This window comes from Prunus persica, chromosome G8 (genome assembly GCF_000346465.2).
Source record: "Prunus persica cultivar Lovell chromosome G8, Prunus_persica_NCBIv2, whole genome shotgun sequence".
Classification (NCBI taxonomy): Eukaryota; Viridiplantae; Streptophyta; class Magnoliopsida; order Rosales; family Rosaceae; genus Prunus; species Prunus persica.
The window spans coordinates 22,054,932-22,070,471 of NC_034016.1; the positions used below are offsets into that span (position 1 = coordinate 22,054,932).

Consider the following 15,540-nt stretch of genomic DNA (forward strand, 5'->3'; position numbering starts at 1 on the left):
AATTCCAAATCTGAAATAGATATGAAGATTTAAATTTTGCAAACGCGAGGTTCGGTGTGAAATGAGAGACTTCAGGTGAATGCAGTAACGAATGCTGTAGTCGGACTAAACAAATTTTTGTTTCATTAACTTTTTACTTTGGCCTTGATTTATTTGAAGGATGAGGACGTGACGCGTGTTAAGGTGGGTCACATTTCCCGCGCGTGGGAGCTGTATTCTTTTCCCTTACCAGGAAAAGACAAAAGAAAATTATGAAATGATATAGGAATTAATTTATTTCTAAGAAATCTGAGAAATGTGAAGCTCCTGAAATGCAATTAGCTGAAGCTGATCTTCTTCATCTCAATGTTTGTACGCAAGGCTGTAAACCCTAAACCCTCACAGGATTCCCATTATAAAACAAAATCCTATGTCACACAAAGCCCTAGAACACCGGCACCCCATCGATTCGTGCGCATTTCAGCTCCATAGCTGGAGACCTTTTCATCTGCATCAACAGACCACACCTACCTCTAAAACCCTAGACTCCGATCCCTCCCTCCCCAACCCCAAACCCTACAACTCCTCGTCCAATGGCCTGGTGGTCCACACCAAGCGTCCTTGCCTATCCAACCGAGCGACCTCGTTTTCAATCGACGCCATCGACATGTCTCGGTTGACCTTGGTCGACGACGACAGGACGATCTCCGGTGGCCATCACAATAGGCACGGCAGCTTTCGATTCATTGCGAAGAAGAGGCGGCGCCACGGGTCCAGGTCAGTTTCGGGTCGGAGCAGCGATCGGAGTGGGACCCGGAGGTGCTGCTCGGTCGGGGCTTCGGCTGCGTACGGTACGTGCTCGGATTTTCCGGTGGCGGTGGGTACGGACTCCAGTGGTGAGCTGTTTGGGAATGGGGATGCAAATTGGGCATCGGATGTGAGTGAAGCTAGGAATTCGAGGAAGGAGAGAGATGGAGGTGGGAGTGGAGAGAAGGAGAATCTGGGTATTGGGTTTGGGCCCATTGGGGGTTTTGATGTTCAGGGGAATGAGTCCGGGTACGGCAGCGAACCGGGTTACCGAGGGGATGCGGAGTTCGGGTACGGCGATGAGCTTGATGAGGAGGAGGAGGATACTCGTCTGTTGTTTTGGGGTGATCAATTTGGAGGTACATTTTGAACAAACGTTGTTTCATTTGAAGCACGATGAAGCATTGCAGATTTTGTGCAAATTTTTAGTTTCATTCTAGTAAAAGTTGTATAGTTGCAGATTGGTGAATTATATTACATATCTTTAGTTCTCTGCAGTGTTTCTAGTTTCGATATTCAAGTTTGCTTGGTAGATAGAATCTGAACATAAACTTTGGCAGCAGGATCTTAGTTGGAACTTTGAATATAAATTGATAAAGTAGGTGGCATAAGCAATGATGCATTTGAACATGGTAGGCAGTAATCAGAAAAGTATTAACAAGCAAAGCCATAGTTTTATTTTCTAGTCCGGATTGAAGTGAATTTGACTGACTTTCCTTCATGAACTTTGGTGATAGTTTCATAACACCGTAGTTCTTTACTCTATCAGAATGATTGCTGGCACTAGTTTAGTCTCTGTGCATACGGGTGTGAATTTATGGGGTTTACCATTGTTCTTTCATTTTTCGAATATGTGTATCACCACTGGACAACAGCATTATGATCTAAGTTGAAAACCCTCAACAGATATTCATGTTGCACATTCTTTGTCTTAACTCGTAGACCATTGGTTTTGCTGTTATCGGCTTGTTTATATAATTTATTATTCTTTATCAGTTATCAACTCTATTAATTATCAATTTTATTCCTGGCAACATAGGCAAATGGTGCCGCTATGGATATGAGAAAAAGGAATAAGGGACCAGTAGAACAAGAAGAATAGCATAAAGTAGTTTAGGAGATTACAGAATCTTCTACTTTGTTTACGTCTTTTGGTTATGTTATATACATGCATTCATGAGATTTTGAATTTTGGTTTTCCAAGTCGTTTGATTCAACTGGAGATATGCTGATGGGTCCTTTTCTTGCTCCAGATGCTGATTCCATGATGGAGATTGTGGGGGAAAATACATTTGTCGATCAAAAATCTCATCACAGATGTCGGCGTAAGAAGCACGACTGCAGAATGGTTGATACGCTGAGGTAACTGAATCAGTTGGAGAATACAAATGGCTTCTTTGTATCATCTAGGCATCAGCTTTCTATTGAGAAGGATGTCGGCTTCTGGATGGAATCCGTGTATGCATGATCTAATCACTGCATGAGCACGTTCTGTCACTTCTTAGGTCCATTTTGACAGTGAGAGGGTTTGGGATATATATCATCGAATGGTTTTGGATTCATGTCGCGATGTCGCTTTATGTAATTTATGCTTAAAGGATTTTGACTGTACATTGTAGTAGTGTGTTATTCCCAAAGTTGACAACTGATTGGAAATTTTCATTAATATGTACATTGTGAAATGAATGTCTTCAGCTATTTTTGTGTTTCTGAGTTCAGATCAGATATAAGAAATGTGAACTTTAGAGAAAAATAGATAAAGGGCCCACATCCCTATATACGGGCTTAACAATTATTGACTGGCCCAAAATAAAACCAGGTTGCTGAAAATGTGAAGCTCACTAAAGTAGCCCATGCATCATATCTAAACAAGACTGTGGCCCTGTGGGATGACAAGACGACATCGTTTTGTTGGGGGTGACCAGTAGTAGCTTAAAATTTTCAAAAGCAGAGAGAGAGGACTGAGAGGGGGAGAGAGGGGGCTGAGATGGCGAGAGCAGAAGCATTGAACGCGTACAGGGCGCTGCTAAGAGCGACTCGGAAGTCGTTCGCCGGAGACACACCGATGCTAAAGGGGTCGGCGGCGGAGGTCCGCAAGAAGTTCGAAGAGAATAGGCACGTGACCTCGGATGTGGAGATCCAGAGACTCCTGGAAGAGGCACGCGAGGCCGCCCTTTTCATCACCCAAATGATCGTCCAGGCTAAGCTCAATTCTCGCGGCGGTTATGGTAAACTTTCATTTCCAATGAAATCATCTCTCTCGTGAATAAATCCCATATCGAATTAACCAGAAGTTGTTGTATGTCGTTGAATGCCTTTGTCATGCCTTGAAGGTGTTTGTTAAATTGCTCCTTTGGCTGCTTTCCTATACTTTTATTTACCATTTGCTTGTTTGCTTTTATTGTTGTTGTGTCGAAATCTGATAACCTTTTGTGTCAATGACAATGAAGCTCCAATAAGATGGCTACTTAGATTTAGCTTTGAATTTTATGAGAAAGCTTCCAAATTGATTTGTTTACATTCAAACACTGATTGATTTATGCAGAAGTGAAGGCAGACAAAGATCATGCGGGAGCAACGCTTGAGGTTCCTTCTGAAGAACTTCTTCCCAAGTCTTGAGAAGCAAAGGCTTTTTCACTCGCAATTTATGGCGGCGTGCGGCTCGAGGGTTTTGGTGCTTTGCGGTGCCCCATTCCATTTGGTTGTCTAGGAAGTTTTCAAGAATTAGTTATAAGTTGAGCCATTGTTCTTAAACAATTTGTTGTTTTTCGATAAGTAAGTGGAATGATTTCAGGGATCTAATGGTCTTCATTTCACTGTATTTTTTATCCTTGTTCCGAAACAGTTCATAAGAGTCCAAATTGTGAACCAAACAGCGAAAATTGACGGAACCTTGAAATGTGAAAATTCATTAAGAAAACCCAAAACTACTAATATTCATTTTTGCAAGTTGGAGTTAATGAATTTTTCGTTTTTTGGGGTTTCACAAATGAATTTTTGTATTTCTGGGCTTTGTGAATGAATTTTTTGCATTTTGGGATTTTCCCATATCAAGGTTTTGTAAAATGAATTTTCAATGGTGAAAAAATTCATTAGCAAAAATTCATTGGCGAAAGGAGGAAAACAAAATATATTCATTAGTGAAATCCCAAATTGCGAGAATTCATTGGCAAAACCTAGAAATTCGAAAATTCATTTGTGAAACCCTAAACTCTAAAAATTCATTCATAAACCCCAAAAAGTGAAAATTCATTTGCTTAACCCCAAAATGCAAAAATTCATTAGTGAAACCCAAGATGCAAAAATTTATTAATGAACCCCAAACTGTTACTCATATTGCCAAAATTCACTGGTGAAACCTCGAAATGTGAAAGGTCATTAGCAAAGCCCCAACCCGTGAAAATTCTTCGACAAAATCCTAAAACGCGAAAATTCATCGGCGCAACCTTAAAAGACAAACATTCATTCATGAAACCAAAAAACACGAAAATTCATTTGCTTGACCCTAAAATGCAAAAATTCATTTTGCAAAACCCCAAAATGAGAAAATTCACTAGTAAACTCTAAAATGCAAATATTCATTTGCGAAACGCTGCCGATTTAGCCAATTTGAAAATTGCAATTTTGAATGAAGAAATTATATTGTTGAGCTCAACCTACACATTTTCCAACTTGAACAAAACGAAAACTGAGTTACATGACCGTTATTGGTGCGACAAAACATATCTATTGATGAGTGCACAAAATTGCTGTCCTCACAAAGAATGCACACATCCAAATTCTCCACCATTACAAATGGTTTGTCAAGTAAAAAAGAAAAGACGGACTGTCTCCAATCTAGCCCTGAGCTTCGGAAGTGGCTAGTCTTCCTCAATATCGTCACCATCTTCTTCGTCATTTTCTTCATCTTCCTCATCATGTTCATCCTCATCATTTTCCATATCTTCATGGTTGTCTTTGGTTTTCTTACCATCACCATTTCCTGAAGAACAAGAGATAAATAGAAGGCTGGGCAAACATATATCACTCACGCTTATCTTAATCAATATAAACGTGCACTTTGTAACAATTCACACCAAGAAAGAGAAAAGGGAAGGCAGAATGATTAACATACCAAACTCATCGAAGATGACTCCACCAGAGCACAATCCTTCCTCAATCTTCATGAGCTGAAGAGTCATCCTGGGTCCTATCTCTTGGAGCTTGACAGCACTTTTTGTAGAAGCCCGATTGACCCTCCCGAGATCACTAGCCAAAGTGACTGTTGCTGCTTCATCATCTGCTTCACTTTCTGATCCATAGCCAGCCCTTCAGAATCGACAGAAAAAAGAAAGAAGATAAAATGACCAAGTTTAGTCCACCTTCTAACTGCAAAACATGCAGAAGTTTATATTCCTGTTCATTATCTTTTCTATATTGCACTTCATTACAGTCCTTTTATTTTTTATTTTTGCCTAAAAGCATTCGAAGACGATATCACCACACTAAAACACCATGAAAACAACCTTGAGAAATCATATAAATTCATGCATGACGTATCAACTATATGACTGAAGGAATCAAATAAGATGGATTTAATGGCAGATCAGATTTATGCATTCTTTATCAAACTTACATAAGATATATTTGAAGGCAGAACAGATCATAAGCATTCTTTAGCAAACGTACTTAACATTTCTAGCTATCAACTCTAGCAATCTAGTAGAGTTTCCCTAACTTGATCCACAGTGAGAAATCAGTGGACCTCAAAAAACTGTTGAATCAGATACTCTTTGAACAAAAAATTTATCCTCTCATTTTCCTTTCCAAGCTGATTTAAAATTCCTCAAATCCAACAATAAAATAACTAAACAGTAAGAAAATTGTCTTACTTTGTGACAAAATCACTCACGTCTTGAAGATTCCTTAGATCAGGGACTTGATGGTTCTGAACAAATCTTCTTAATCTGCGGGAGACACCCACAGGCTGTAATCTTATGGAGTAATGCCGAAAATCAATCAGTTTTGTGTCTTTGTTGTAATTAAGCAATACTATTCTCTGGCATGAAGAGAGTTTCACCTGAAATATTCAAATCAAGACCACAGTAAGTTGGGGAAAAATGCTTTTGATACTGACAATTGGGTTGATATCATTTTGTGAACTAACAGTGTTAACATCAATGGATGGAAAGATGTTCTGAAATAGAATTGTTGTGAGCTTCAAATGTTGCTCTCCAGTCCCAAAACCAGAAAGAACGATCTGCCACAACCAAAAAAAAAAAAAAAAAAAAAAAACAAGTATACGTTAAAACCCAAATTGTGATATTCTTTAGTGGAACTTCACATAAGATAAATGTGCCTCAGCCAAATGAAACTGATAATGCATCAACTAAACTGCAGTTTGGGAATGAATGAGAGACCGAAAAAAAAACATTAGAAAGAACTGGTCAGGACATTTAAATATACTTTTATTTCTTCATTTTGTGATAGAGATATAAGATTACCAAAGGGGCATTCTTGAAAAGATCTTGAGGACATCTAGGCCGCAGTTGAGATCGAACAACATCAGTTGCCAAAGAATACTCCTGTATTTTAAATGTAAGTGTTGGGCCTTGAGGTGTCCTCGCAACCCTAAGGTATGGTGCAGTTGGAGTTTTCGACAACATGAGGAAATGTGTAACCCCCATAGGTCCAGCAACATTCAAAAAGTCTTTAAGTTTGTTCCGCCTGTTCTCCTGCAAAAACATTGTGGAAAAAGCTCAGTTCTTTACTTGAGATTTTTAATTTAAAATTCATCAGCTCTTCAAATTAAAATTTTGAATCATAGCACTTCTCAATTTCTAAAAACATGAAAAACCCATGTAGCAACAAAGGCCAAAACAAATATTTTCGTACCTTAAGCTTAAGAGCAGTATAGGGAAGCATCAACTTCCTCAGATCCGCTTGAAGTTGTTTTAGAGGACCAGGCAACCTATATCTGGAAAACACAAAGCTCCTTGGGATTTTATCCCCTGTGACATGGTCCACAGTAGCCTGCTGCTTCTTGGAAACTGGTTTCACAAAAACCTTCTTTTTCTGTTTTGGAATTTCAATTAATAGAAAAAAAATCAGTCAAAATTGAATAAACGTTTACATAATTATGAACAATGTTCAGCGAGAACAAAATTTCCTTTCTTTAGTTTTCTCGTCAACCAAACACAAGCTGCAAGTTCAAGCAAACTATATAGAAGTAAATATGCTTACATTTCGGAAACGAGCCATGGCTTCCAAGAATATTGAGTTTCAGTGCTGTAATCTCAGCTTCGTAGCTTTGTGATTAATACTGCAAAACAAAACACACGCATTCAGCAATTTATTCTAGGGCTTCATCAGACAAATAAAATATCAAATTTAATCAAATTTAATCAATATTGAAAAATAGGGATGAAGCTGAAGAGAAAAGAAAAGAAAAACAGACGGAGATAATATGGTATTACCTTGGGCGTATGGTTTTGGCGAAATTCTAAGGTTTTAGACGAAGAGGGCGACGACTGAAGAGAGATAGCGGGAAGCAAATTAGGTTGTCTTTCAGGCCCATCCGGACCGTCGAATTATAAGTAATCAAATTGATAGGGAGCGACGACGCCGTATAGACACCCCGCGGTTATTGGGTATTTTTGGAGCGGATTTGGTAAGCCCCGGGTTGATTTTGGGCTTGGTTAGATTGACATGTCTTTAGGCCATCTCCATCGCTTCAGGCTGGCCCAGGCAAAAGGCAGGAACAAGCCCGAGTCCACCTCCAGCGCGACGAAACCAGCCCGGGCAAGCTGCGGGTCCCACGAGCCCGGGCAGGCCCAAGGGCAAAATTCGACTGGGCTCGAGCCCGAGTTTATGCTGACGTCAGCGCCGTAAATTCAATTTTTTTTTACCGTTGGCGCGTGTAATACACGCGCCAACGGTAAAAAAAATTTGACTGACGTGCGCTGACGTCGTCGTGACGTCAGCACCAACGGTTACATGCCACGTGTCGGCTCTGGGTGGCTCCGATTGAATTTTTTTCAGAAATCCTACGGTTCTCATTTTTTTGGCCAAAAAAATTTAAAAAAAATCCTAAAAAATCAGAAAAAATTCGAAAAAATTCTGAAATTTTTTTTAAAAAATACCAAAAATGTATGTATTTTTTCCCTATAAATACCTAACCATTTTATCTACTTTCAACACCAAATCTTCATACAATTTCTTCTCCATACAATATTTTCTACTCTCCACTCACATAATTCATTTTTCACACCAAATCTCCATACAAACTCATCTCCTTCCAATATTTTTTACTCTCTACTCATATTTTCCACTTTCCACACCAATTCCATATTTTACTCTCTACTCATATTATCGGAAATCTGAGATTATAATTTTTATTAATGAATATCCGAAAATTTTATCTGGAATAAGACACGTGGTAACCGAGATTCACATCCGAAAATCTTATCCGAAAATTTAATTACAAAAGATTATCAAAATTAATGATTTAAAGTATAAAAAAATAGGAAATAAAGTACAATGAATAGTAATTGCCCTAGACTTGCCCTAGACTTTGCCCTTGTGGGTGGAACCACAAATGGCAAGGCTGACACTATTCACGTGAATAGTGTCAGCCCTTGCTTGCCCTTGCCTTAGACTTTGCCCTAAGGGGTGGAGTTGCTCTTAGAGGTATCCAACCCAGGCTTGGTCCAATAAAAAGTAGAGCTACACCATTTTGCTTTCTCCTTATTCCCATTACTCGGGAGAAAAACTTACCTCTATCGAGACGTCAGTATGACAGTATTTCAAGGCAATCACGTATTATTTTGCACTTTAATTTTTCCACATGAAACATATATAATACTAAACCGTAAAGTTCTTCTCCTCAATTAGCCATCAAGGGAAAAAAAAAAAAAAAAAAGGTAGTTTAAACATTTTAATTTTTCACATGCATAGTACAAAACATTTTTGAGGATATGATATGTAAATGAAATGTATGGAAGATCTAAAATATATTACTCACGTGAAATGTGACTAATCTTTTAAACAACATCATGTGAATTGATTTGAACCAAAAAGTATATATGATGAATATATACCATCCCATGTGGTTGCTAATATAAAGTTGGTTTAGCTAATTAACCTCAACTAATTGAAAACCATAAAGCATAATTTTGCTTTTTGCCCAAGTAAAGCTCCTTCGAATCTTCTATGCTTCCTTAGTTACAACTTACATCCCTCTTAGCCAGTCTAACTTTTCATGGTCCAAACAAACAATAACCCCATGAACCTTAACTAGTTCAAAGATCATGTGATCACTTTTCTGGGTCTTCAAAACATTGGCAGTTTTGATCACGCTGAAGTGTTGAAATCGACTTGGTCTTTTTATGATATATAGATACAGTCCGTGTTTGAATCTTTGATGTTCTTTTTGTTTTTGCAAAGCCAGCTACATCTATGAGTTGTTATATCATGTATTACAAGCGTTGGTATCAATAAATAATAAACAAGTTGGCGTTTGTAGCGTTATTGATAATATAACGTTCCCATATCACACAATATAACATAGATACCAAAATCATGAGGCAAAAAATTCATCTGCCCCATTCACATGTTTTTCACCATTTCAAACCTAAACTTTCTGCTCATCAGTCATCACTCTCTCCTCCCCATCTTAATTGCCCTCACCAGCCTCTCGCCTTTGAAAAAAGTTTCCCATTGCCAGTTGCCACCCAAGACCCGTTATAAAAAACTCACCTCTCAATTAACATTTTCATCACATTCCTTCTTCCCATTTTTGTTTTTCCATTTTAGAGATGAAAATGGCATGTTCCAATTACGTTTTAGCATTCATTTTGCTTGCAGTATGCCTGATCAATTCTGTCCAGTTGGTATCTGGAAATGGGAATCAAAACAATGTCCAAAAGGCTTGCAGTGTGACCAGATATCAAGACCTCTGCATCCACTCACTTGCTTCATTTTCAAGCTCGGCCAAGAGCAGCCCTAGCAGGTGGGCTAGAGCTGCGGTTTCAGTGACATTAGGTGAGGCCAAGAGTGTGGCTCAGTACTTGCTAGCTCTGCAAAAGCACAGCGGCATCAATGGAAGGAGAAGCAGAGTTGCTCTGTCTGATTGCATTGAATGCTTTCAAAACGCAATCGACGAGCTTCACAAATCACTTGGTGTTCTCAGGAGTCTAAGTCGAACGACTTTTGACACGCAAATGGGTGACCTCAATACGTGGCTGAGTGCTGCCCTTACCAATGGAGACACTTGTTTGGATGGCTTTGAGGGCCAGAGAGGAAGACAAGTCAAATTGCTTCAAAACAAGGTCTTAAAAGCCACTCATATCACCAGCAATGCTCTGGCTCTTGCCAACAAACTTGCCGCCACTGGCCTGGAAAGCCTCCCTCATTCATAGGAAGCTAGGGAGACAAAGTATAGGCTCAGCCTATGCACATGCATGACTAATTGTGAGCCGTTGATGTGTTGTGAGTCTCAATAACACGTGAACGCGGATTAATAAACTTTAGCATAACTTAATAATGAAATGCAGTGTGATTCAAAATTGTGTAAATTAATGGTTTGTTCAATTGTTGCAACTAGTTTAGTACCACTAGTTTGTCTACATATATGACATATATAATTATTTTCTTATTCGCATATGATAAACTACAATTAACCGCAGCTAATTGCAGTTCTAATCTTACCAATTGGCGGCAATTTCTCTCTGCAAACAAAAAAATATCTGCACCTTATACTGTTTTTTTAGTTTTGCAGCAATTATTGAAGTTGGTGGCAAGCCTTTATTAATAGGTAATATGAAGGGCGACAAAAGAAGACTCTAATTGAAAATGCACATAGTTCAACTTTGTATTACATTATTAGTTTAAAAGATTTTAGGATTTTCACTCGTCTCACCGTATCGTTCGGTCTTCATTCCAACATTTTTTGCAGCTCTGGAAATTAAAGACATTGCTGCAGCAGACTCTGTTTCTGTTTCAACAAGTCAATTACGTTAGTTTAGGAAAAATTGTCGGAGTGATTTTGGTTGCTATCCATTTGGAAATGAATGTTGAAATTGAAACAACAACTTGCGCATGCAATTCATTTTAGGCGGAGTTTTAGGTCTTTGTTTAGGTCTTTGTTTTGGTCCAGGGATGTCATTTTCGGGAACAGAATTGACCGTAAGTTATCGACCCTTGTGCTTGGAGTGTTGGGCGACCCAATGTCCTCAGGCATATACCATTTCAACAGAAGATGACACGTATACAGAATGGGTTGTCAGGTCAATTTATCTTTTCAGTTTTGGATGCTTATGATAGGTCAGTTTATGTGCAGAAGCTATTAGCTCTATGTAAAAAAGATACAACAGTAAAATTTGTATTGTCAATTACTTCAATTTTTCTACCGTCCGAACCAATAAAACAACTAATAAAATTAGGATAATTTTTGCTTTCTTTTTCAGTGAGAAGATACTCCTCTTTCTTGCGAATTATAATTTAACATAGTTACAAAATAATTTATCAAGAATATAAAAAGAAATAAAAAGAATTTTTTTTACACACATATTACATTTCTATTGACAGGAATATGGGAACTTTAACTTACATGTAATATGACAAAGAGATAAGTATTTTCTATGAAGTTATTATTATCTTTTCCCAAACTAATAAATAAAATTTAGTTAATTACTTCAAAAACCCAATGCCTAACTTCATACTCGGGAAAACCCTAAATATGTATGTACATGAATTTCGTGGTTTGGTGGGGACCATAGCGTGATAAGCATTTTACAAACTTTCTAGGAAGTTGGAAGAATTTCGTACACACCACTCTGACTGTTTGGCAGCTAAGAAAAAGTTTGCAACTTTTGAAACTTTTGACCCAATGTGAGAAAGGTTGCACATCGTTCTCATCATGTCATGATTTCAAATCAAGAACGCTAATAAAGAAATCAACAATAGAGAATTAATTATGTTCACCATAAGTTGTCCCAATGGTGGCTCTTATGTGACCATCATCACTGCCGCTAATTAGAATCAGATTGATCTTGAGTTTTTTTAGTTATCGTTTGTTTTTTAAAAATTGAAAATATAGTATTAACATATAAATATACATGTGGTATTATATGACTGAATTGATAAGACCACGTGACGGATTTATGTACTTAATCTTTCTTAACTAGCTTGTGAGTGCATTCCAATTTTGACTTTCAAAAATCAAAATTGAGGGGACTGAAGTTTTTGTTTTTGTTTTTTTAAAGACCTTTGACAGAACGAGAAAAACTTTATTGATAAAATGAAGAACTACAACATGAGGGATAACACACCTGACTTCGACTCAACAAATCACATAATAAGGCGTCCTAAATAAAACCAGGGGACACCTCAAACCAAATAAAATTATCTACATTATACAGACCGAATCGAACAAGTCGGTGTGCAACACAATTTACTTTCCTATGAGTAAATTGAAAAAGAGAGCTAGAAATCTGTTTCTGAAGATGCTTTATATCTTCAACAATAATACCAACGTTTGAATAATCCTATCTTGGGTTGGTCATAGAAAGACAATAAAATAGAAAATGAAAAGATGGTACCTTTTTGGCCTCAAGTGAAGGCTGATAAATAAAGAGGGATCAAGCAAATGAAAATGAGTCGGCATTTGAATCCCTTGTATGGTTATGAGAAAGTGTAATTAGTGTGTGTGTGTGTGTGCGCTATGGTTTGGTTTTATTTAGTAGTTTTTGATCAATCATGGCGGTTGGTGGCCAATTTGGCAGAAACGTGCGAAATCATTAAGCGCCACGTGTATGGAGCAGCAGCGTCAACGTTGCTTATATATGAATGCTCCGACGTGCGAACCAGGTCCTGTCTTTGTGGGTCTCATTAACATACATCATCATGCACCTAATCGCTACTACCATACCCCCGCCCCAAGCCAAACAAAAACGGTTTATAAATCAACTTTCATGGACTTATAAAATTATGTAAATTTAATCAAATAGGTATAGCCGGATGAAAAAATATCTTGATTTGAAGATTAATAGTCTCAAGTTTAAATTTTTATGACACATATTGATAGTGTGTGGAAGAAACTCCTCTCGTCCTTATAGTTTAGACTATCACTTGTATTTAAAAGTAAATATATAGATAAATTTACTTTATCCGTTTGATTTGTAAATGATTATCCATATTTTTTCTTTTTCTTTTTTGGTTGAAATTCAACAATCTACATTATGGGGGTGGGGTAGGGGGTAGGGGAGAACCTCAACCACTGTGAGCTAAAATCCATTGGCTATTGAATATTTTTCTTAAGATCTTATACCCACAAGAAAATTGAAATGTAAATTTTTTACCATTGGTGAAAAACCAAAGGTGAATCTGACCCCATATTCTCATTTGGGTTCATTAAGTCACTCACAATCACAAACTAGCCGAGTAAATTTTTAGGCATGGAAGAAAATGGACCTGCACAACGTTGACCTCAATTACTAAAATAGAATCTAAGTTACAAATCAAGATATCAACAAACTGAGCACTTAATAATAGGTGAATCCATTGACCAATAACTCACCATTAAATTTAAATTTTTTTTTACAAGCACTACTTGTTGGTGAAGAACGCGAATAAACCAGAGTTTGTTTCCTTTCCGGAGTAACAAAGAATAAGACAACCATGTCACCATCCATCCGTTCAATAAGTTTTGTTATATGAGAAAATGGAAGTTGCACAAAGATTTTAAATTAAAATTATTGTACTGCTATTGATACAGGGCCCGACATATAATTGCTATCCGAAATATATATATTCTTTAAAAAATAATTATGCATATGGACATTCTGCTATAATATTTTTATGTATTTATTGCAAATGTGGACAATACTTATTTATGTAATTAGTAGTTGGAAAATGAGGTTTGTATTATAATTAAAAAGATTAGGTATAATCTGGGTTCTTCAGGTCATGAATATTGTGTTTATTTTATTTAAAAGTGAGTGGTATATAATAAAATGCATGTGCAGCATATGCCTCGCCACTCTCAATGCACATATCTCGTGTGTTTAATCTATTAATACAAAAGCGTTTTATGTTAGATTAATAGTAATTACACTATTAATATCGGTTGGTGTGTGGCTGATAAAGTGGGGAAAAAGGGAAAAGTGTCCATATTCATCAAAGGTACTTTGACGTAGCAATTTGATTGGTTACGTAAAGGGATTTAGATTTAATTAGCTTTATAACAACGAATCCTTAAAAATATTAAAAAGGGAAACAAATAAATAAAATATAATTGGATATGAGCCTATGGCCCTCTCCATGGAGAAATTTATAGAATGGTAATAAATATTTGTTTTTAGTACGAGTAATCATTTAAAATATAAAGGATGGAGTTTTATCACGTACACTACTAATATATCACAAAAATTCGAATATGAGATAATTAATCTACAATTAATTACTCTTTTTCATGAGCAAATAGTATTATATATATGGGGCATGTCCCCTTAGTTAGAAGGGGAAATGGAGTGTCCAAATCACTCCAAGTTTCAACAAATTGCCTTTAAGTAGCTAGAATTAGGCCAATTTTGTTGACCTTTTGATGAGGTGCCATCTTTAGTGTAATTGTACTCAATTGGTTATTGGAATTTGATGCTTATTGTTTTATTTGTTTGCTAAAAGAGATGATGCTTATTGCTTGAGAAGTTCACAAATAAGACTTTCATCTAACTTCCCTTGAAAGTTACAATAATATTGGGAATTTCACGAATTATGTGAATTACCAAAACAATAAAAGCAATTGAGTACATACTCGATTTAATAAGTTTGTTTTTATTAATTCATGTAAAACATGATAATCTTTAAATCTTGTGAATATGCATGTCTATTTATTGGTACGCCACTTAAGATATTTTTTTAAAGATAGTTGTTTAAGCTTAAACTAGGGATAAGCCACCTGCAAATAGGTATTAGCTAACATTTGATAGAGACATTTTGTTTTATATTGTATCTCTGGTTATGTCAATTAGCGAAAATTTGAATATGCGTTTATTCTTTCTTACGTGGGTGATTTTTAATCGTTCATATAACACATAGGTAGAGAAAAGCGAAAACGTATTTTATATGAGAAGTGAAAAGCGAAAATAAAGTAGAACGAGACCTCAATCTGTACCATTACTAGCAATAGTATGCATCGAGGTATATGGAAATACAAAAACTTGAAATGAAATGAAATGCAGTCTTTAGAAAAGGAAGCGATATCGAATTTAATGTTGAATTGTGTACATGCCTAACAAAAGCCAATCAGTCTTTTACCTTTTGAGACGTAGACAACCCAGGGATAAAGGACCTACAAACAAAGGGTGGAAAATGAACCTGCACTGAACAATACATGTGTGATTTGAATATTTGAGCAAGAGAATTTCCAATTTAATAAAAGCCACATGGAATGTGTATCAATTGGGTGTCTAAAATATGCATGGATCTAAAAGTAAAAGCCACTGTGTGACGTACGTGTAGGCCTGCACTGCACTGCAGGTTTAGTAACATGCCCATTCCCCTTGGGATTTCTGAATCTTCTAATACGAGACCAACATCTGTCCAGTTTTTTTAAATGAATCTGCAGTTGTTTAATTATAAATTTGCAATGTAACTGGTGATTTATTTAATTATGTTTGCAGTTTCCACATTCTCTCTCTCTCTCTCTCTCTCTCTCTCTCTCTCTCTCTCTCTCTCTCTCAAGTCGCCCGCAAGTTTGGTTTATTTTTGGAAATA

General features: G+C 36.9%; 4 protein-coding genes across 4 annotated transcripts; 3 read left to right on the forward strand and 1 right to left on the reverse strand.

The window, feature by feature from the left end:
- Nucleotides 259–2,494, forward strand: LOC18768343. Its single transcript, XM_007200494.2, has 2 exons — nt 259–1,145; nt 2,040–2,494. Exons 1-2 carry the CDS (start codon nt 410–412, stop codon nt 2,150–2,152), a joined length of 849 nt encoding a protein of 282 aa, XP_007200556.1. The 5' UTR covers nt 259–409; the 3' UTR covers nt 2,153–2,494.
- On the forward strand, nt 2,717–3,677 carry LOC18768565 (mitochondrial zinc maintenance protein 1, mitochondrial). The gene is made up of 2 exons (XM_007199284.2): nt 2,717–3,014; nt 3,332–3,677. The coding sequence occupies exons 1-2, from the start codon at nt 2,774–2,776 to the stop codon at nt 3,403–3,405; spliced, it is 315 nt and encodes a 104-aa protein (XP_007199346.1). The 5' UTR covers nt 2,717–2,773; the 3' UTR covers nt 3,406–3,677.
- Nucleotides 4,386–7,475, reverse strand: LOC18767967 (peter Pan-like protein). The gene is made up of 8 exons (XM_007200297.2): nt 7,242–7,475; nt 7,009–7,087; nt 6,661–6,840; nt 6,270–6,500; nt 5,933–6,025; nt 5,658–5,845; nt 4,901–5,094; nt 4,386–4,768 (listed from the first exon to the last, which is right to left on the reverse strand). The coding sequence occupies exons 2-8, from the start codon at nt 7,024–7,026 to the stop codon at nt 4,647–4,649; spliced, it is 1,026 nt and encodes a 341-aa protein (XP_007200359.1). The 5' UTR covers nt 7,027–7,087; nt 7,242–7,475; the 3' UTR covers nt 4,386–4,646.
- On the forward strand, nt 9,288–10,378 carry LOC18766590 (21 kDa protein). The gene has a single exon (XM_020570609.1). It carries the CDS (start codon nt 9,582–9,584, stop codon nt 10,182–10,184), a length of 603 nt encoding a protein of 200 aa, XP_020426198.1. The 5' UTR covers nt 9,288–9,581; the 3' UTR covers nt 10,185–10,378.

Bases quoted from the DNA above. Each gene is read 5' to 3' on its own strand.
- LOC18768343 (XM_007200494.2), top strand. From the start codon at position 410: ATGTCACACAAAGCCCTAGAACACCGGCACCCCATCGATTCGTGCGCA. The intron at 1,146-2,039 runs GTACATTTTGAA...TTCTTGCTCCAG, and splicing joins TTGGGGTGATCAATTTGGAG to ATGCTGATTCCATGATGGAG.
- LOC18768565 (XM_007199284.2), top strand. From the start codon at position 2,774: ATGGCGAGAGCAGAAGCATTGAACGCGTACAGGGCGCTGCTAAGAGCG. The intron at 3,015-3,331 runs GTAAACTTTCAT...TGATTTATGCAG, and splicing joins CAATTCTCGCGGCGGTTATG to AAGTGAAGGCAGACAAAGAT.
- LOC18767967 (XM_007200297.2), bottom strand. The intron at 5,095-5,657 runs GTAAGACAATTT...TCGATTCTGAAG, and splicing joins GTGAGTGATTTTGTCACAAA to GGCTGGCTATGGATCAGAAA. The intron at 4,769-4,900 runs GTATGTTAATCA...CTTGTTCTTCAG, and splicing joins AGTCATCTTCGATGAGTTTG to GAAATGGTGATGGTAAGAAA.
- LOC18766590 (XM_020570609.1), top strand. From the start codon at position 9,582: ATGAAAATGGCATGTTCCAATTACGTTTTAGCATTCATTTTGCTTGCA.